General features: G+C 40.4%; 1 protein-coding gene across 1 annotated transcript in view; it reads right to left on the bottom strand.

Moving 5' to 3' along the window:
- The window catches only part of LOC127414801 (eIF-2-alpha kinase activator GCN1-like), a 55,347-nt gene that overhangs the window by 1,918 nt on the left and 31,267 nt on the right, over positions 1 to 22,162 (bottom strand). The window contains exons 34-57 of the mRNA XM_051653123.1: positions 19,727 to 19,973; positions 17,520 to 17,641; positions 17,312 to 17,426; positions 16,993 to 17,172; positions 16,417 to 16,637; positions 16,197 to 16,265; positions 14,545 to 14,683; positions 14,100 to 14,296; positions 12,746 to 12,888; positions 12,262 to 12,379; positions 11,852 to 12,067; positions 11,327 to 11,491; positions 11,078 to 11,239; positions 8,924 to 9,016; positions 8,499 to 8,642; positions 7,913 to 8,182; positions 7,659 to 7,772; positions 7,143 to 7,373; positions 4,609 to 4,802; positions 4,212 to 4,326; positions 3,653 to 3,749; positions 2,808 to 2,956; positions 882 to 992; positions 393 to 614 (exon numbers count right to left, since the gene is read on the bottom strand). Of these exons, the coding sequence (XP_051509083.1) occupies positions 393 to 614; positions 882 to 992; positions 2,808 to 2,956; positions 3,653 to 3,749; positions 4,212 to 4,326; positions 4,609 to 4,802; positions 7,143 to 7,373; positions 7,659 to 7,772; positions 7,913 to 8,182; positions 8,499 to 8,642; positions 8,924 to 9,016; positions 11,078 to 11,239; positions 11,327 to 11,491; positions 11,852 to 12,067; positions 12,262 to 12,379; positions 12,746 to 12,888; positions 14,100 to 14,296; positions 14,545 to 14,683; positions 16,197 to 16,265; positions 16,417 to 16,637; positions 16,993 to 17,172; positions 17,312 to 17,426; positions 17,520 to 17,641; positions 19,727 to 19,973 (3,834 nt within the window). The remainder of the gene's footprint in view (positions 1 to 392; positions 615 to 881; positions 993 to 2,807; positions 2,957 to 3,652; positions 3,750 to 4,211; positions 4,327 to 4,608; positions 4,803 to 7,142; positions 7,374 to 7,658; positions 7,773 to 7,912; positions 8,183 to 8,498; positions 8,643 to 8,923; positions 9,017 to 11,077; positions 11,240 to 11,326; positions 11,492 to 11,851; positions 12,068 to 12,261; positions 12,380 to 12,745; positions 12,889 to 14,099; positions 14,297 to 14,544; positions 14,684 to 16,196; positions 16,266 to 16,416; positions 16,638 to 16,992; positions 17,173 to 17,311; positions 17,427 to 17,519; positions 17,642 to 19,726; positions 19,974 to 22,162) is intronic.

Raw genomic sequence — 22,162 nt, 5'->3', positions numbered from 1 at the left:
TCATTCTCTCTCAAATAAAATCCCATTAATAAATTGCACTGCTACATTGATAACAACTTCATTGGTTTGCATTAAGTCTCATGACCTAATGTGTGACCGTACTTTTTTTTTTTTATTGCACAAAGTGATTGTATGGCTTCATCAGACTTGGAGTCATACTGATTACTTTTACTGTCCAGAGTCATTTTTCACTTACATTACATAATAAAAACGGTGACGATTTTTTAAAAAATTCACCTTTTGTCTTCCGTTAAGAAAGTCATGAGTTTATAGCAACATGAGGGCATGTAAATAATGACAAGATGTTTTATTTTTGGCAGAACTATCCATGTAATTGTCTGACAGCAGAAGGCAAATATGCAAATTTGTGCCAAAACAAAAATCTCTCTTACCTGCATGCCCTCCTCTCCCTGTCGCAGTCGCAGTAAGCTGACAAGTGTGTGTTCGCTCTGTGCTCGGACGGTTGTGTTCTTGTCTTTGGTGTTGTCCAACAGCGCTTTGATCACCGGTTTGACCAGACTGGGTTCCAGAGTGGGAGTCTCCACCTCTTTACACACCCACCACAGCACGCGCTCCGTCACCAGCCGAATATCACTCGACTGATTCTGCAAACACTGTGGGAGGAGCCACAGCAGAGCGGTCACACACATGCATTAGAGTATCCTGAATATCTGATATATAGTTGTTGACTCATCTTGTTTGGAATGACACGCTACTATATTTGAAAAGCAGAAGTAGATTGTATATATACTGTAAACAGTATTCACGTTTGCCAAATGAAGCATGCAGCATGCAGTGAGCTGTGCACTAGTATTCAATTCTTTAGTCGTGTTTTGGCAGAGTTCATAGCTTGTTTACAAATACTTTCGAGTCAGACTCACCTTAACGAACTGTGTGACGATGCGGGGTGACGCAGCCTCTCCTCCTCCAGAGCGGAGCTGGTGTTTCATCAGGTAACCCATAGCTCTGATACCACTGCAGGCGATGGGGATCTACAGCAAACATCAAACACAACATCAATGAAGGACAACTCAAGAACAGAGAGCATCGAAGATATGGCTGCATTCTGACATGACACATTCATTCACAGTCTTCAATACGCCATCAAAAAGCTCTAGAGAGGGGCCTGGGTATCTCGGCGAGTAAAGACGCTGACTACCACCCCTGGAGTCACGAGTTAGAATCCAGGGTGTGCTGAGTGACTCCAGCCAGGTCTCCTAAGCAACCAAATTGGCCCGGTTGCTAGGGAGGGTAGAGCTGCATGGGGTAACCTCCTCGTGGTCACGATTAGTGGTTCTCGCTCTCAATGAGGCATGTGGTAAGTTGTGTGTGGATCGTGGAGAGTAGCATGAGCCTCCACATGCTGCGAGTCTCCGCGGTGTCATGCACAACGAGTCATGTGATAAGATGCGCGGATTGACGGTCTCAGAAGTGGAGGCAAGTGAGACTTGTCCTCCGCCACCCGGATTGAGGCGAGTAACCGTGCCACCACGAGGACCTACTAAGTAGTGGGAATTGGGCATTCCAAATTGGGATAAAAGGGGATTAAAAAAAAAGAAATAAAAAAGCTCTAGTGAAAAAATAAAGTGCATTTCGAACTGTACTGAGACCAGTGCAGACAAACAGCACACTGGAGGTTAAGTCACTCACTAAATAGGGAGCAAGGGTGCATCCTATAGCTCTCTATGCAGTTAAGTGCATTCACTCCTAAAATCTGATCAAAAGTTCAGTTTCAGGCTGCAGATGATGTTTGACAGACATGTGACAATGATAATCAGTACATAGATTCAGAATTTATAATGTATCATTTTATTTTAACATGGTTGACAGTGATTGGATGATGCTGGACATTACTTTGAATCAGAATTAATTATTCAGTTTTACAGAAAATCAGCTGTAATCACGTCTCAAAAACATGAATATCCAACACTCCTGGACACACAAACAATTTGATGAAAAAAATCGGACTTTCTATAGCTTAGTGTTATTTAAAATTTCACAATGTAGTCTCGCTCTCCTCATACAGTATGTGGACATCAATTTTTAGGAGAATGATTTGCTCAAATGTTTATTTGCTTGTTTATTAGGTGCAACTAGTTACAAATCAAAAAGGGAAATGGAGAATGCACAGAGCAGTCACGCGGGGGTCTCAGGAGGATATATATATATATATATATATATAATATATATACATACACACACACATTTTATTTTACTTAACTGTGATTGATGTCTATAAATTATTTAATGTAGCCTATGTTTGAAAAAAATCTCTTAATTCTGTCAAATGTCAATGCCCTGTTTTTGGGAAACTTTAGAGTCATTTTCCTCGAACACAAGTTATTATGACAGTCACTATTTAAATGATTAAATCTAGACAGTGATTAGAAACTAATAATTATGTTATCAGAAAGCTGAGACTTTCGTTTTTTAATTCTGTGCATAAAGCTCAAAATGTGTTTCTAGGTCAAAGTGACTTAAAATGATGGAGCACATCACAATCACAAAATTCTTACATTTTTATGAAAATATTTGACTTCATAAAGCAGCCTTATAAGCATACATTTCTCGTAATGTTATTAACCTATTACATTTTGCACAAAAAAAATATATATATAATTATTATACATTATGAACTGTGGTTACAGTGAGTCCCCATAAAATATCCTATAACATAAGGCAAAAATTATTACATAATGAACATTCAACTTATTGTGCAATTGTTAAATTATTCTGTTACTACATTATGAGTTGTTACAGGCCTGATAAAGTGTTCTTAATGTCTAAATAATGGAACCGATTCTTACTCTGTCTGCGGTGGCACTAGATAAGACGGCCTCCAGCACAGCAGAACTGTATTCATCCGTACACAGCTGATCAGGAGCACACTTCACTGCAATCGCCAGAGCCAAACTCCGCCCGTGACGCACCATCCAATCTACACCAGACACATCCGCTACAGAGAGAAATATATTCAGTGTTGGGTTACTTAAGAGGGAATGTGTCGTGAGTGTGAGATCTGTGATTAATCAGAAATGTCTGCTTTGTACTGGCACAATGGCATAAACATTACAAGTACATTTTATTGATGATGATTAGAAAAAGTGATTTAAAAGCTGTAAGTAGAATTGCTTTTAACAGTGGTTCTCAACTTTTATGACTACAAGGCTCCACATTGCCCAAGACAATATTAGAAGATCTCAACATATAGGCCAAGATTTAAAGAAACAGATCAATATTTAAGCCCTTTTTTACTATATTCTCCTCCCTGCCCAGTAGGTGGCGATATGCACGAAGATTGTGAATCGGCAAAAACAAAAAAAGAATGTGAAAGTTTTACTTGATGGTAAAAAATGACTTTTATATTGATCTGTTTCTCACCCACAACTATCATATCGCTTCTGAAGACATGGATTAAACCACTGAAGTCTTATGGATTACTTTTATGCTGCCTTTATGAGCTTTTTGGAGCTTCAAAGTTTTGATACACATTCACTTGCACTGCATGTGAGCTGAGATATTCTTCTAAAAATAATTTATGTTCAGCAGATGAAAGAAAGTCAAGCACATGTACATATCTAAATTAAAAAAAAGTCTGATCACATCCCAAACTACATCTGTGACCTTCTGCACTAAATGTGTGTGTTCTTACCAAGAACATGCTGCTGTAAGACACTCTTGAGCTCTTCTTCAGACAAGAACGCACACAGCTCGCCAACACACCCTGCAGAGGCCATTCGCGTGGCATCCTACACACACACACACACACAAAAGGCAAGGTGAGGCCACACTGACACACTTGCAATGACCACATCCTGTTGCAGATCACTGTTCTAAAGACGATAAGCACATTCACATTCTCAGTCTTCAGGAGGAAGCTAAATATAATAAATCAGCTACTATAATCAGATTAAATTAAACATACTTACATATTAAATACCTTAATTAAAATACTGTTTCATACATGGATGACTGATTAAAGCTGAAGTGTCATTTTTGCATCACTAATGTCACCAAAAAAAACAGCTGTCCCTGAATACTTTCTCTGCTATTGGTCAAAGAAATAGATAGACCTGCCCCAGACTCATGCCATTGGTTGAGCCAATATTGCTGTTGGGCTAGTCAGGCCGGTTAAACAGATCAATGTTTCAGCTTTAGATCACTAAAAACAATATCCAATACACTAAACCTAATGTACTAGTGTGCAGTACCTCATCATGTCCCAACATGCTCAGCAGTGTGGTGGTGATGTTCCTCCTGATAGCAGGGTCGACCTTTGCCCCCGCACCCTGGATGACGAACCGCAGGGCCTGTAACATGGTCTCCCTGCACCACAGAATCAGTGTGAATAACAAGCACAGACTAGATCATGCAAAAGTTTCCTCAATGATGCTATACTGTGATATGGGTGGGTGTTCTGGGTAATTATTTAGTGGCCCAAATCCCTACACCACAATATTTGAGATATCATTCATGACCGTAGCAAAAAATTTATGAGTTGTGCATTGTACATAGCACATATGTTTTGCTACTCAGGCTGAGATGACTCCATAAAAACGTATTTTGATTGAGTTCAAAACACACATCATGTGATGACCCGACTCGTACCTGACTCCAGAGTCTTCTGCGTTGCGTATGGCTGCCAGCTGTTCCGTAAAGAGTGGATCTACTTTAGCATGTATGGAGACCAGCTGACCCAGAGATTCTGCTGCCCGCAGCCTGACCGCCCGACTCGAGTCCTGCAGGGCCTTCAGGAAGGTGGTCTGCAGCTGTGGCAGGAAGGGTTTCAGAGCAATGCCCACCTGCATTAGATTAGAAACAGTGATTATTATGAAGGTTCAGTAACGAAGACTCAGCGCAGGGGTCGGCAACCTTTTTGACATGGAGTGCCTTTTTTCATTTTCCTGGTTAATGGCTGTGCCGACATGATAATTTAGGTCATTGACAAACAAGGTTTGAAGAAAAAGCAAAACAAAAAACAAATCATTTATAGCATTTTCTTATAGCATGCTTTTTTTAAATGTCAAGTGGTGTAACCATCAAGAAAGAGGTATTAAAATACTTCCTAAAATACATATTTTTCCAAGGTAAGAAAAATATTTGATACAAATAAATATACAGAATACCAAAAAGTGTTCTTACGGTTACTCCATTTGACCAGAACAGCGTATTTAGTTTCATAAAAATGTCAAAATAATATATATTTTTAAACACTTCTTAAGGGGTCCTCTACATTTTATGATTTTCTTGTCACATGACAACAAAATGGTTCACTGCATGTTGGTGCACAAAAGTTTTTCAAATATATATATAATATATAAATAAAATTGCTTCACTGCTTATTTTATTTTAAGAAATAATACTAAAATATGATTTCAAAATATTTAAAGGTGCTGTAAGCTATCTATCTTCATGGAAAGGTATGCAAAAAAAAAAAAAAAATCCTACTCCCTGAAAGATATTAATGAAATAAGTCTTGTGAGATATATCACCTGACTCTGTGACAGCTGTAGACTCTGTAAACAATAAATAAAAATGTGTCCGTGGTCAACGACGCTTTCTGCCCGTCAATCATTTTGCACATTCTCATAGTATTGTAGTTGCAGCGAATTATAGAAGCTTAAAGCCATTTTTATGCCATGTTGCTCATAAAAGTTGTCAGCTGAGGGCGCTATTTTGCTGCTGTTGTTTTTACAGCTCATTTGGTATCTCTGGAGTGCAGGGTTTTGGAAAGAGGGGGCGTGGCTAATATTTAAAACCAGGGTTCCCACACCACTGATTTTCCATTACTTTTTTTTTTAGTTGTTCATGACAACAGGATAAAAAAATGTAATTTATAAAATAATTTTAACTCATTTTCTAACCAATTAAATATTTTGGAGCTGAGCATGTAAAGTGACGATATAAAGTGCCAATCGACAGAGATGTTGCTATATTGTGTCTATCGCGATATGTAAATATCCATGTGCGCAGCGTGGGCTTATCTATGAGTGTGTAGGGCTTCTCGTGAGACTGAGAGAATTGAAGAAACATGGACAGGGTTTTGAAAAAATTTCTGCGGCCACCCAAGCAAATTTAACGACCTTCATCGCGCGTTTGGCGCTTTAAAAGCGCGAAATATTCTTCTCACTTGACATGCGAACGTTTCGCAAGAATGTGGTGCGTGCTGTCTCTGGAGCTCTGAAGTGCACGCGAGTCCAGCAGGCTGTCCGATGTTTTTGTGCCAGAGAAAGGAGAGCTCAGAGCGGGGTCACTCGCACTACATAATCACTTTTGACCCAGGAAAACCCCAAATGGAGAAAGAAATCTCCACAGAATGGGACGACTCCCAAACAGGTCAAGAAAATGAAGAAGAGCTTGTTATTAAAACAGGTGCGACATCTGTGGTGTAGATTCACAAGCCGACACATTAGCAGAAAAATGTAATCTGCAAACTGTAAATAATTAGCCTACTCGTAATAGAAGCTGTATTACCACCTCAAAATGAAGCATGCAAAAGAATGAAAACCAAAAGATGAACTCCGCATTAATTTGGTCATGTATTTGTTTATTTATTGATTTATTTTGCAAGTAGTGATACTAATTTTCTTTGTCGTGTTGCTCTGAGAAGATCTTACATTTCTTGAGCAAATTTTATAGTAATAATAATATTGGTTGACAAGATTTTAAACTGAAATGAGGCATACTGTTATATTTTGCATTTTGATTTTTGAAAACAATTTTAAAATGTAATACATTTATTTATTTAATTACTTTGACATTGTTTGTCTTGTTCCAAATAAAGAGGAAGTAGTTTTTAATTAAGTATTTAATTCACTGACTGAAGTTCCAAAAATAGGCATTATAATAGGGTTATTTAATATATACAAATTGTTTTTATTTTCCAGAAAACTTTTACTATATCATGATATATATCGTTATCTTGATATAAAATTACTTGTATTGTGATATAAGATTTTGGTCATATCGCCCACCCTTACTGCTTAAATATTTTTATTTGATAAGCCATCCTTAAAACACAATGCTCATGTCATAAGATGCTGAACAAAAGCGAGTTACAATGCAACAGCAAAAGACATCTGTCTGACGCCCATGTACACAGACCAACAATTAAAAGCAATTGAGTTGTGGTGACCCCTGACCTTGGCCAATAATAAAGTGAGCGTCTCAAGCAGAGCCGTTTTCACAGTCCAGGCAAAGCGGTCTCCTAGTATACGGATTAGAGGTCCAGTGATGTTGACCACAGAGGGGCGGAGTGCCTCGGCTGATGTCAGTTTAATGACTCCGCCCAACGCATGTGCCGCCTCCTCCTTCTGCTCTGGACTTCCTGTTAAAATGCCTTCTCTCAACACGGGGAGAATACAAGTCACACCCTGAGACAAGACAAAAAAAAAAAACTAGTTTGAGAAGAGAGAGGAAGACAACATTTCATAATCATATTGAGAATCATAACATTCAGAATGACATACTAGCCTACTGCATACTACAGAGTATACTACATACTGTTTTTTTAATGCAGAAAATGTGCATACTCTGCACAGTATAAATACTGCACACTACTTTTTAGGTAAGGCCATTCAAAACATAATGACTTTGTGCTGAGTCAGTAGGTGTTGACCTTTTCCCTTCAGTTTATGATGCTCTTAAGTAATGCTCACCTTCTTGGGCAAACAGAAGCCGGGTAAATGTTGACCTTTGACCTCAGCAGCAGCAGAGCGGATGTCTCTGTGTAGGTCATCGATCAGGGCCAGCTGACTGCCAGCGTCCAGTTTCTACACACATACACATGTTACAGCTTGGTGTCTAGTAATCTATAAAAAGTTATTAGTAATTAATATTACTCATTAACAAAAACTTCAACACTGCTGATTAACCCATTTTCATAGAGTGGATCAGATTGACCATCTCGTACCTTTGTGATGGAGTTGATGGTGTCCCAGCTCTGGCTCAGCACCTCTGGATTGGGGTCGTTCATGAGTCGCATGAGTCCAGACAGCAGCGTGCGCGTGTGAGTGCTGTAGTCCACACGTGTTCTGGAGAAGTATCCGTTGAGGATGGTGACGGACGCCTGTCTCAGTCCAGCGTCTGTTCCTCGAGTGGCCTCCAAAAGATCTTCAATGATGATCCTCTGTCCGACTTCATCTTCTACAGAGAGGATCACCGTCTGACAGTTACTCAGCTCCTGTAGATGAGGAAAAACATTTAGTTCTACATTTATACAGGATCAGTATAAAGGCTATACAGATGATTTTTTTTACATCATCTGCCAATTTACCAACCATAAAAAATAAAAACTGTATTTTGCATAATTTCATTAAATATACAATCTGTACATCTTTGCTTTCTCAAAGATGTTTCTCTTGTATAGACCTTTAAGACTATATGAGTGTTATGTCTGGACCTTAAACTCTAGTTTCACATATTCAGTAACAGAGTAAAGATTCAAGGCTTGTGTGAATTATGATCGAGTAGAAATGACTGACAGCTGTCGTGTTTACCTGCAGGGCTTCCTCTGTGCCCAGCTTGTCTTTAAGCGATGAGAGAAGCGCTGGTAAAATCACCCCGAGATGACGCGTCAGAGCGTCTCCCGCCACCGCAGACAGGAAGGCAAGAACACGCGTGTTTACAGGAGGAGCCGTCAGCTACAGAGCATAAAAATAAACACAGACCAAGACAATTAGGACAACATCACTATCTTGAACAGACACCTAAAATTAACAGTAAATGAGAGTGAACAATAAATCCAGGAGCAGACAGGAAGGATTCAGATTTACCAGTACCTAAATGTCACATAAACAGTGAACTGGTTGCTTTACATGTCAATCAAACACTCTCAGTCAGAATAAGCTGCAATGTGGGCCAAACTTTATGCTGATGTTCATGCACAAATGAATTAAGAGAGAATGTAAGAGTGAGAATTCACCTTGGGCACAAGGTAAGGCAGCACCGAGCGACTCTTCACAGCCATGACCTGTTTCAACCCATCCAATGCAAACTCTGACGTCTCCTCATCCTCCTGAAAACAACAATTATGTGTCACAACATAAACACACTTCATACATCTAGCCAATGAATTTCCTTGACTTTTCCAGTCATTCCTGGTTAATAGATAAGGATTATAAAAATTATTTTATAGGCTGAATAGAAATGGCTCTTTGTGAATGCAATTAAATATTTTAAGTCCAAAAAAATCTATATTTACTAAAGAAATTACTATATTTGAGGGAAAACGGAAGGAGGAAGAAAGGAAGATGAGAAGAAAAGAGGGAAGGAAGAAAATAGGCAAGGAAGCAAGGAAGGAATGAAGGAAAGAAGGAAGATGGGAAGAAAGGAAAAAAGGAAAGAAGGAAAGAAAAAAGTGAAGAAAAGACAGAAGGAAGAAGGGAAGGAAATCAAAAGGGAAGAAAGGAATGAAGGAGAAAAGGATGGAAAGAAGGAAGTAATGTAGGAAGGAAGGGGGGGGAGGGAAAGGAAAGGAAAAAAGAAGAGAAGGGAGAGAAGAGGGAGGGAAAGTAAGGAAGGAATAAGGAAGAAAGAAGGAATGAGGGAGGGAAGGAAAAAGAAGGGAGGGAAGTAAGAAAGGAGGAAAGGAAAGAAGGAATGTAGGTAAGGAAGAAGAAAGGGAAGGAAGGAAGGAGAGAAGGAAAAGAAGGAAAGGAAGAAATGTAGGAAGGAAGGAGGAAAGGAAAAAAAGAGAAGGGAGAGAAGAGGGAGGGATGGAAGGAATGAAGGAGGGAGGGAAAAGTAAGGAAGGAAGGAAAAAGGGAAGGAAAATAGGAAGGAAAAAAGGAAAGGAAGATGAGAAGAGGTAAGGAAAGATGGAAGGAAAGAAAAAAGAAGTGAAGAAAAGACAGAAGGAAGAAGGGAAGGAAATCAAAAGGGAAGAAAGGATGGAAGGAAGAAAGAAAGGAGGGAGGGAAGGAAAAAGGGAAGAAAGGAATGAAGGAGAAAAGGATGGAAAGAAGGAAGTAATGTAAGAAGGAGGGAGGGAGGAAAGGAAAAAAGAAGAGAAGGGAGAGAAGAGAGAGGGAAAAGTAAGGAAGGAATAAGGGAAGGAAGGAAAAAAGGAAAGAAGGAAGATGAGAAGAGAGAAGGAAGGAGGGAAGGAAATCAAAAGGGAAGAAAGGAATGAAGGAGGGAAGGAGAAAAGGATGGAAAGAAGGAAGAAAGGATGGAAAGGAAGGAGGGAGGGAAGGAAATCAAAAGGGAAGAAAGGAATGAAGGAGGGAAGGAAGGAGGGAGGGAAAGAAAGGAAGGAATAAGGGAAGGAAAATATGAAAGAAGGAAGATGGGAAGAAAGGAAAAAAGGAAGACGAGAAGAGGGAAGGAAATCAAAAGGGAAGAAAGGAATGAAGGAGGGAAGGAAGGAGGGAGGGAAAGAAAGGAAGGAATAAGGGAAGGAAAATATGAAAGAAGGAAGATGGGAAGAAAGGAAAAAAGGAAAGAAGGAAAGAAAAAAGTGAAGAAAAGACAGAAGGAAGAAGGGAAGGAAATCAAAAGGGAAGAAAGGAATGAAGGAGAAAAGGATGGAAAGAAGGAAGTAATGTAGGAAGGAAGGGGGGAGGGAAAGGAAAGGAAAAAAGAAGAGAAGGGAGAGAAGAGGGAGGGAAAGTAAGGAAGGAATAAGGGAAGGAAGGAAAAAAGGAAAGAAGGAAGATGGGAAGGAAAAAAGGAAGATGAGAAGAGGGAAGGAAGAAGGGAAGAAATCAAAAGGGAAGAAAGGAATGACAGAGGGAAGGAGAAAAGGATGGAAAGAAAGAAGTAATGTAGGAAGGAGGGAGGGAGGGAGGAAAGGAAAAAAGAAGAGAAGGGAGAGAAGAGGGAGGGATGGAAGGAATGAAGGAGGGAGGGAAAAGGAAGGAATAAGGGAAGGAAGGAAGGAAGATGAGAAGAGGGAAGGAGGGAAGGAGAAAAGGATGGAAAGAAGGAAGAAAAGATGGAAAGGAAGAGGAAAGGAGGAAGGAAAGGAAAAAGGGATGGATGTAAACAAGAAGGGAAGGAAGAAGGGATGTAAAACTAGGAATGAAGTGATGAGGAACTGAGATGTAATGAGAAGACTGTAGGCTGACAGAAGTACCAGTTGTTTAAGCAGTGCGGGCAGAATGTCATCAAGCGCCTGGTGACCGATGGTAGTGTGGAGCTGCTCGAAGGTTTTAGCGGCTGCTTCACGCACTTCCTCCAGAGGATCACACAGGGCCTTCCTCACGGTTGGGACCAGAGACTCGGAGAACACCAAAACCTGACACAAACACACGTCGGTTAACAACAACGACACTAACAAACCTGTTAAAGAGTATTTTATCTCATGTATGACTGCAGCACTCACTGCATCTTTGCTGGTTGACTTCATGATTTCGCTCAGGCCGATACACACTCCCTGCCTCTCGTCGCTCTTGTCCGAGCGCAGACCCTCCTCCAGGATGGGAATGATCTCAGGCAGGATCTTCTCACCCAGTTTTCTCACAAGATCACCCAAAGTACGAGCAGCAATCTGGAGCAGCACACATAGGACATTTAGTTAATCATGCCATCTTGCTGTGGTTGCACAAGACAACATAACTGATATAGGAATTTACTGTATTTTTATAAAGAAAATAACCTAAATAAATCATTTTGTCTCTAAATTACAGGGATAAACAATCAATCAATCAGTTTTATTTATAAAGCACAATAAAAACAACAAAAGCTGACCATTGTGCTGTACAATCATCAAAAACAGAAATTCAGACCCAAACAATACTCAATACACTCTAAAGCCAAAAAACAAGCGAGGAGTGATGCATATTTAAATACACTATTGGAGATATGAATTCACATTTGTAAAACTGTCACGTGTGTGTTCGTGTTGTACCGTTCTCTTATCTGGACATGTGGAGGCCAGGAAGCCCAGCAGCAGTGTGAAGAGGGTGGGCAGGATTTCTCGCAGCGTGCGGGGTGTGTTCGACACTACGATCTTCCACACATGAAGAGACGCCTGTCTCACCACTAGCTGTGTGTCTGAACGGCCCATATAGAGGCCAGACAGCACGCGGTTGCGTCTCTCTGGACCCAGAGCTCCGATAATGGCCTGGAGAAATTCATTAAAATACAATATTTATACACATTTCCACTTAATGACATTCCAGAACACAGGCACAACAGAAAGTGAGGGATGTTTCCTTGTTCTAATGAAAGAACTGCTGTCAGACCCTGTCTTAAATGTACCGACACCAGGATGAAGTCAGGTATCGCGGTATATTCCAAGGGCTCATTATGTGTTACCTTGTTGGACTGGGCTGTGCCAAAATTGTCATCCTCTGATGCGGTTTCCGTTGTCATTTTCCCCGTTACACCGGAGATGTGGAACAGCAGGTCTCCTAGCAACTGCACCGAGCTGAATCTAAGAGAACACAAAAACTCAGCATCAGCATCCATCACTATGACAACCACAGCCAAACTGTTTCAGACTTGTAAAGGGACAGTAAGAGTGAAGGGAATGTGTCTGTCTGTACAGATTTGGTTACTTGTGAGGGCCAAACATTTGAAAATGTCCTCACTAATATAGGAAACCAACCTAACCAACTAGCGTGAGCATTTTAGGTGGTCCTCACAAGTTAAAAAGGCTCATAAATTGGCTAAATCACGTTCAACTTTAAATCTATTGATATTAACAGGGTTGTGTGAGGATTAGGGGTAGTGTATAAAAAAATACCATTACCTCTGTATAAAAACAATACTCATAATATAGTGAAAAAAAAAATCTTACCTGATTCTCCAGAGGTCATCAAACAGGCCTTGCTCGAGTTCAGGTAGTAGTAGAGCGATGGCTGTCTCAGCGTACATGCTGATGATGCGTTGACCTGCACGCAGAGCTGTGTCTCTCACATACTCGTTCTCATCAGCCAGTGCCTGAACACACACACACAGAATGATAGCTCTGTACCCAATATAAAATCAAACACACATGCTTATCTATGTCCAGGAAACACAAACAAGTGCACGACAATAAGATTACAGTACAAATTAGAGGTATTAATCAGTGCCGATAGTTGCTTTTTGGAACTATGGGTTACCGGCAAAAATGTATCTTGATAGTTTTTTATTCCTCATAAATAAACCTCATCTGGTGAAACTGTATTATGCAAAACACAAATTAATATTTTTGAAGAATATCTCAGCTCTGTAGGTCCATACAATGCAAGTGAATGGTGGCCAGAACTTTGAAGCTCCAAAAAGCACATAAAGGCAGCATGAAAGTAATCCATACGATTTGAGTGGTTTAATCCATGTCTTCTGAAGCAATCTAATCGGTTTAATGTGAGAACAGAACAAAATGTCACTAATTTTGCACTATAAATCTTGACATCTGCACTCAATTGGCGATCATGATTTCAAGCTCGATTACACTTCCTAGCGCCATCTAGCACTCTTCCTGGTCCGAATATCCAGACTTCCCTACAATATAGTATGCCAAAAACAGTATGCCAGTGGAGTAGTATATCCGAATCCACAGTATTCATAAGACAGTAAGCGAGAAATGCCTGGATGACCTACTAGTTCCGGCGGGAGATCTGAAGTACGCATTCTCGGAGGCAGGGTCTGCGTATGTGTCAAACACTAGGAAGTATAATCGAGCTTGAACTCGTGATAGTGCCTTGAGACTGCAATGGCAAGATGTACTGTGAAAAAGGAGTTACATTTTGGTCTGTTCTCAACCATCACCTGTTAGATCGCCTCTGAAGACATGGATTAAACCACTGGAGTCGATTACTTTTATGCTGCCTTTGTGGTTTTTGGACCTTCAAAGTTCTGGTCACCATTCACTTGCATTGTATGGACCTACAGAGCTGAAATATTCTTCTGAAAATCTTTGTGTTCAGCAGAAGAAAGAAAGTCATACACATCTGGGATAGCATGAGAGTGAGTAAATGATGAGAGAATTTTCATTTTTGGGTGAACTGTCCCTTTAATAAACAATTCGAATTCAAACCTGGGTATATCTGTTTCATCACATGCAGTAACCACTAGGCCACGGCTCCGATCTGAACTCATATTCTTAAGTAGGAGAACAACACACAATGTGAGATGGTTAAGTATGTTAAAAAGTAAGTATGTCTTACCTTGAGGATACAGGGAATGATGGGACCCACATATGGGGTGAATTTGTCTCCAAAGGTGAGCGGCAGGTAGATGAACATCATGATGTATCCGTCTCTGACGTGAGAGGCGATGTCAACTTTACTGGCCGTCTGAACAACATCTGGCATCAGTTTATCGAGCTTCTCTACACCTAACGCTGCCATCACCTCAGCCAGACCTAAAACACAGGAAAAGATGGGGAAAATGAACCACAAAATGTAGAGTTCAGTTTTAATGCCTGGTAGATTAAGAAAGAAATTAGTTTAAAAAAGACAAATAAATATATGAGGGATTTCAATACAGTGCTGCACAAACACTGCAGCATAAGGGAATGTCTCAAATTCACTGGTTTAATGGTTTTGCAACAGCTCTCTGCTGCCCTCTGTTGTTCCAGTAAAAAAAAAATCAGGACTGATCTTCTTTCACCTTGAGCAGCTCCGGACCGGTCCACAGAGCTTTGTTCTGACGCCAGCGTCTCCATGAGCCACGGCAGCAGATCTTCAAAGGAAGACTCGCCCATCCCCTTCACCATAGCACCAAGAGCTTTAGCAGACACGGTTCGAACCTGAGGGAGACAGAGACAGTGTCCTACACTGACTTTTTAAGTACTAAGTGACTTTTATTGAAACTAGGCTACAAATAGGATTCTTTCAGAAATGATGACATCAGAACCATGAGTTCTTTAACATACCACTAACCACAAACGAAGATATTTTGGTGAAGATATGAGGTGTTTTTCTCTGTACAGTGCAAGTCAATGGGGTTTAAAACTTTCAAGCTCCAAAAAAAGGCTAAGATAATCCATAAAACTCTATAGGAGTGATTTATGTCTTTTGAAGCGATGTGATCGGTTTTGGATGGAGTGTAGTCGAGCTTTAAATCACGATCACGCCAAGGAGATTCAAGATTTATAGTGAAAAGTAGTAACATTTTGAACCGTTTCTCACCTAAAACCGATCCCATCACTTCACGAGACAAGGATTAAACCACTCGTATGGAGTTTTATTGATTACCTTTATGTCTTTTTTGGAGTTTGAAAGGTGTTGAACCCCATTGACTTGCATTATATGAACAAAAACACCTCATACCTCCGTTAAAATATCTTCGTTTGTGTTCTGCAGAAGAAAGAAAGTCATAAGAGTTTGAGTCTGCAAAAAAGGTGAGTAAATGATGAGAGAATTTAATTTTGTGTAAACTATTCCTTTAAAGGTGCAGATGCAAAAACAGCCTGATTGTGAGTGTTTTGGTGCCTGAAATCCTGACAAACATTACAAGTTAAGTGATTATACTGTGTTAAGTGCTACAAAAAAAGTAGAAAATGCCCCTTTTTGTGAATTTCTATAAATCAGTATTGCCTTCAAGTATGATCTACAACTTTACAAGAGGGTATGTACAGATTCTTTCATCATTTACTCACCCTTTTGCCATCTCAAACTCATTTAACTTTCTTTTTTCTGTAGAACAAACTAAGATATTTTAATGGAGATATGAGGTGTTTTTGTCTGTACAATAGAAGTCAATGGGTATCAAATCTTTCAAGTTCCAAAAAAGATATAAAGGAAGCATAAAGTAATCCATGTCTCCTGAAGCGATAAGATCGGATTTGGGTGAGAAACGGACCAAAACTTAACTCCATTTTCACTTTAAATGTAATCTATAGTCTCCTAGGCGATCATGATTGATTAGAAGTTCGATTACACCGATCATATTGCTTCAGAAGACATGGATTAAACCACTGGAGTCATATGTATTACTTTTATGCTGCCTTTATGTCTTTTTTTGGAGCTTGAACATTTTGGACCCCATTGACTTACATTGTACGGACAAAAACACCTCACATCTCCATCAAAATATCTTCGTTTGTGTTCCGCAAAAGAAAGTAAGTCATATGAGTTTGAGATGGCATTAAGGTGAGTTAACGATGAGAGAATTGTCATTTTTGGGTGGACTATTACTTTAAAATTTACTGATACAAAAACAGTTCTGGTGGCTGAACTCTTGACAAATATTATAAGGGGAAAAAAAGTAGAGTATTCACTTTATTGTGAATTTCTATAGATCAGTATTGCCTTCATTACCTCTGGCACAGGGTCCAAAAGAGAGGCCTTCAGTCCTGGAATCACACTGGGCAGATACGGAGACAAATCCTGCAAACACACACACAATGTATTAAGAAAAGCACGTTATTAAACACTCCAACTTAAGTTGATAAAAACAAGAATCAAAAGGTGGCCACCTGTTGTATTGCCTATATTTGAGACATTATATTTAGGATAGAAAGGGGCGGTTATTTCTTACCTTCTGGTCGGTAAGGGAGTACATGTTTCCGATGATCTGTGCGGCCATCTTGCGAGTGTCGGTGGATCGGTCCTGGAACGCTCTCTGGACAATGGGCATGATCAGAGCCAGAGACGGCGCATCAATGAAGTGCACAAACTTTGTGTCCAGCAGAGTTTGCAGACAGTGCTGCGTCCTTTGAGACGGGTCAGTCAAGGCGTCCAGTAGGATGGGGGTGATCGCTGCACAGTTGACAGAACACCAAGTCAGCGCCATCCAAATACCAAATGAACAAATTTAGCGATAAACCGATATATTGGCCGGGCCAATGAGTCAGCCGATTCTTGGCCTTCTAGCAATTACTATTGGCTGACCAAAAAAAGTGTGTTCATTTTGAATCGTTTAAAAAAAGTCAACAGATGATGAACATAATATATATATATACTGTTTCTATAGAATTTTGATTGGGCACCAAATGGCTCTTTCCCTACTTTCAAACATCAAAAAACTTTCTAAAGTGTAAACTTTAGCATGAACTCTTATAAACTTTCCCTTAAAGTTTTTACAAACTTTTCTCTAATTGTCAATACTTCATACCCAGGATCTCAGGATTGCGAATAACAGATCCGATCTGTCTAAGCGCTTGCTGACCGGCCTTCTGCACCTTCACGTGAGAGTCTGTCAGAACCTCCGTCAGTTTGGGCACAATGTTCGGCAGACAGGAGGACAACTGTTTCGGAGCACAAAACGCCATCGCACCCAATAACTCCACAGACCCTACAGAGATTATAGATGTTATGGCACATTACAGTAATTGAATTAGTTGTGAATGTTGATTCATACTGTCTTTAATAAGTAATGAATACATTGAGAACATTACATATTTAAAAAATATCTTTATGATATGGACGCTGACCTGCTTTAGTTCTCCAGGACTCCTCCTCCAGTGCCACCAGTAGAGAGGGCAGCACCAGCTTCACTCCGTGAGCACTGAGATTCCTCATCACAGCTTTAGCGCAGTCATCTGCAGCCTGATACACAAACACAATGAAGGTCATGAGATCATGACGCACTACACAGATTAAAGGACAAACTGAATGCACAGATTAAGAGTGTGTTTTTACCTCTCTGACGTACTGGTTCCCATCACCAAAACACAGCAGGAGATGAGGAAGAACATGGACCACGTAGGGCTCAAATAACTTCCCCAACAGGTTACACAACATCTCGAAAGCGAACAGAGCACCTGTGGGAGAGATATAGAGAGCATTATGCTCGTTATTAACTTCATAATTAATATTATTGGTATATTGTGCTTGTGTTTGAACGCAACAACGCGTCCTCATCTTGTGCTGTCGCTGGTGTCAAGCCCTAGGGTGGTTTGTTGGTTATACAGCTGGAGTTGCGCTTACTGCCCCCTGCTGAAAACAGGTGGTACTTTAAGCATGAAATGCTCGAATTGCTGGAATTTTCCTTATTATGACCCGGGACATGATTTATTGTGTTAAAATGTACTTTTCATTTTCATTGGGCCTCATTCAGGAAACACGAGCAGAAACATTTTTGTGTAAACTGTTCGTAAAGCCGTTATGAAAGTTTTCATAAAACATAAGCTGGTACGAACAAAATTTACACCTGCACCCGACCATGTATAAATCATGTGTAAGATATCCGAACATGTTGTGTTCTTTCAAGCAAACTGTCATGACTACATTTTGATAAAAGTGAAATTAACTAAGTAATGAAAAAAATTACTAATAATGAAATGAGTGAAATTAACCTTAAAAAATAACAAATTAGTAAAAAAATTAAATAAATCAAAGTAGTTTTTTCCCCATCTCTGCTTATCGTTTTTCTAGCAGAAGTGCATGACATGGGGTGAAAAGTTCAAGGAAAGTTTGCGTTTGATTTTCTTGAAAACAATTATGCCTCTTATATGACTGATTGGACAGTTTTTTTTCTCCCCTTTTCTCCCCCAATTTGGAATGCCCAATTCCCAATGTGCTCTAAGTCCTCGTGGTGGCGTAGTGACTCGTCTCAATCCGTGTGGCGGAGGACGAATCTCAGTTGCCTCCGCGTCTGAGACTTCAATCTGCACATCTTATCACGTGGCTTGTTGAGCGTGTTACCGCGGAGAGGTAGTGCGAGTGGAGGCTTCACGCTATTCTCCGCGGCATCCACGCACAACTCACCACGTGCCCCACTGAGAGCGAACCACATTATAGCGACCACGAGGAGGTTACTCCATGTGAATCTACCCTCCCTAGCAACCGGGCCAATTTGGTTGCTTAGGAGACCTGGCTGGAGTCACTCAGCACACCCTGGATTCAAACTCATGACTCCAGGGGTGGTAGTCAGCATCAATACTCGCTCAGCTACCCAGGCCCCCAGTTGGACAGTTTTAATAATCTGATATGAACTCTATAATTTAGGCTTCATAATTTCGTATAGGCATCGGTAAATCGCGTTCAGTTGATAACGTATAGTCAATGCTAATGCCCAAATAAACATATCGCAAGCATGAGCGTTCACAATACAATGGGAAAAAAATAGAAAAAGCACGCACACTGTTGTACAGCTTGGAAATCTGTAATATCTTACAGCATTTCGGCCAAATATCTTCTTCAGGCATTCAATTAATTTCTCTGAAGTTTCTTCCAGTTGCAAGTATATCACTGTTACATCATGATTTACCCGAGAAGTTTCACAAATGATGCTGGCGATGCGCTGCAAACTGAACCAGCGAAGATTAATGGTGGAGAATGTCCTCCTCCTGGCGTGAACTGAACATTTTCATTCTCATGTCAAACCATTTTTATTGACTTCTTGAACTGTTTGATTCACAAAAGAGCATCAAATAACTGGAAAAACATGCGACGAAAGCAAGTCCTCACTTTATTTGAGACGCTATTGTGTTTGCAAAATCAAAATTTAGCGATGTGAACGCACTTCATTCATAAGAACGATTTAATTATTGTTCCACATAGATGTTAATGGCATTTACTAGTAAGTCTGGTGCCTTCCTTATATGGCGTTTTCATTGGCGTGGATTATGATAATTGTGAATGAATGTGCACACGGCCCTCTTTACGAATGTTTGGAATTCATTAACATACACACCTTTACTAACACATCTGGGGAGTACGAAGCGTTTGTGTATCTGGCAGAAAGTTTTCGGGAAGGTCCGTTTTACTCAAATATTTACGAAAGTTCATGAATGAGGCTCATTGCACGCAGCTTTGCATTGTTATGCCAAAAAAGCGCACAAAATTGAAATTGAATTCACTAGATTGATTATCGTTTTTTTTTTGATATGGGGAATGCTGCTGACCCTCTCTGCGTCTGGAGTTCTTCTTGTCCTGTATAGCGTTGGTCAGTGTTGTCATGATGTCTTGTTGTTTGAGTGACAGGATCCCCAAACCCTTCACGAGTCCTGCCAGACCATACGCCGCTCCCTTCCGCTCAGCGTATTTATCACTCTCAAGCAGAAGCTGCAGGAGTTTCTTCACCATCCCACCAGCGTCCTCCTTTATAGCAGGAACCAGAGGAGGAAGACAGCTCGCCACTGACTCCTGAACCTGTGGAACACCAGAGATCGAAACGAGATTTTAAAATGAAGCAATGCGTCTCTATGAATCCCTTCACACTGAGTGTGCAATGCCACTTTTTTCTGATGAATAGGTCGACTAACAGGACATAAGACATCAGATCATGTGTCTGTAACTGCGTTTATAGATAAACGTTGAACACTGTTTACATTTACTTTAGAAATAACTCTGTGTTTACATTCATACCTCGATAAGTCACCAGATGGGTATTTTGCCGCGTTTTTGAGCATTCTTGAGCGAATCCACATCGCGAGCACTCTTGGAACACACAAACACTCTCTCTCTCTCTCACACACAAACACACGCACTCTCACACACACACACTCACTCACACACACACATTCACACAACTGCTGGCTACAGAGCCGAGGAAAAGTTGTACTCTGTCAACGTGTGCTACACGGACAGATTTAGCTATTGCGCACCGTCTCCGTGTTTACGTCCGTTTCTCCCGCTGTACACGTTAGATGTGCTCCACTCGCCGTTGCTAAACAGCAGTGTAGGAAACCAAGATATATAGAGAAGCTAGTAATAAAAGGATTCACGTTAATCAGACCCAGTACACAAAGATAGATCCATTGCTTTTCAGAATCGATATTGAATCAACCAAATTAAAAAAAACATAATAAATACTACTGTGTATGTAAATAATCTTATGAATAACAATGTTTTTTTCTGTTGTCCTATATTTGTAAGCATGTAATTTTGGTTTTGTTCACCCCATCTCCCTTCAAATGTCTTATTTTATTCCACTAGATGACAGGAAAAAAAGAATTTTTCCTCTATCACCTTCCGTCACAAAATGCCAATCTGAAATGTAGGTGAAGCTATAACACATTTTAGCCCTCACAGATGTGCTCGTCCATAGACATTCTAGATGAGAAACTCCGGGCTCTGGGCTTAAACAGCTCGCTGTGCAGCTGGATCCTGGACTTCCTGTCAAGCAGACGCCAGGTGGTTAGAATAGGCAGCAACATCTCCTCATCACTGACCCTCAACACTGGAGCCCCGCAGGGCTGTATTCTCAGCCCACTACTGTATTCCCTGTACACACATGACTGTGTGGCAACACATAGCTCCAATGCCATCATTAAGTTTGCTGATGACACGATGGTGGTAGGTCTGATCACTGACAATGATGAAACAGCCTACAGAGAGGAGGTGCGCACTCTGACACATCTGGTGTCAGGAGCACAACCTCTCCCTCAACGTCAGTAAGACAAAGGAGCTTGTGGTGGACTTCAGAAGAAAAGACAGAGAACACAGTCCCATCACCATCAATGGAGCACCAGTGGAGAGAGTCAGCAGCTTCAAGTTCCTGGGTGTCCACATCACTGAGGAACTCACATGGTCCGTCCACACTGAAGTCGTTGTGAAGAAGGCTCATCAGCGCCACTTCTTCCTGAGATGGCTGAGGAAGTTTGGAATGAACCGCCACATCCTCACACGGTTCTACACCTGCACTGTGGAGAGCATCCTGACTGGCTGTATCTCCGCCTGGTACGGCAATAGCACCGCCCACAACCGCAAAGCACTGCAAAGGGTGGTGCGAACTGCCAGACACATCATCGGAGGTGAGCTTCCCTCCCTCCAGGAAATATATACAAGGCGGTGTATGAAAAAAGCTCGGAGGATCATCAGAGACTCCAGCCACCCGAGCCATGGGCTGTTCTCACTGCTACCATCAGGTAGGCGGTATCGCAGCATCAGGACCCGCACCAGCCGACTCCATGATAGCTTCTTCCCCCAAGCAATCAGACTTTTGAACTTTTGATCTCCCACGATCAAATACATCAGCCCTGCACTTTATTACCCTTACTCTTATATCTCACACCGGACTGTCATAAATTATATTATTATTATTATATTATGTCTCTCTGAACAACTGACTATCAACCGACAGCCTGAATGTCAATACAGTACAATACTGTAGATTCCATATATATATATATATATATATATATATATATATATATATATATATATATATATATATACTTTTTTTTTATATATATATTTTAATTTTTCATTTTTATTGAATAAAGTGTATCTATATAGTAAAAAACAAAAAAAAACAAAAACAGCGTATTGTATACTGTACAGTGTATGTTATTATTTGTATATTGTTGAGTGTAATTATGTGTATAACAGATGTTTAA

This window comes from Myxocyprinus asiaticus, chromosome 24 (assembly GCF_019703515.2).
Source record: "Myxocyprinus asiaticus isolate MX2 ecotype Aquarium Trade chromosome 24, UBuf_Myxa_2, whole genome shotgun sequence".
In the NCBI taxonomy this organism is placed as follows: domain Eukaryota; kingdom Metazoa; phylum Chordata; class Actinopteri; order Cypriniformes; family Catostomidae; genus Myxocyprinus; species Myxocyprinus asiaticus.
Note: the sequence above shows the minus strand (reverse complement) of the source record. Positions and strands in the feature narration are given on the sequence as shown.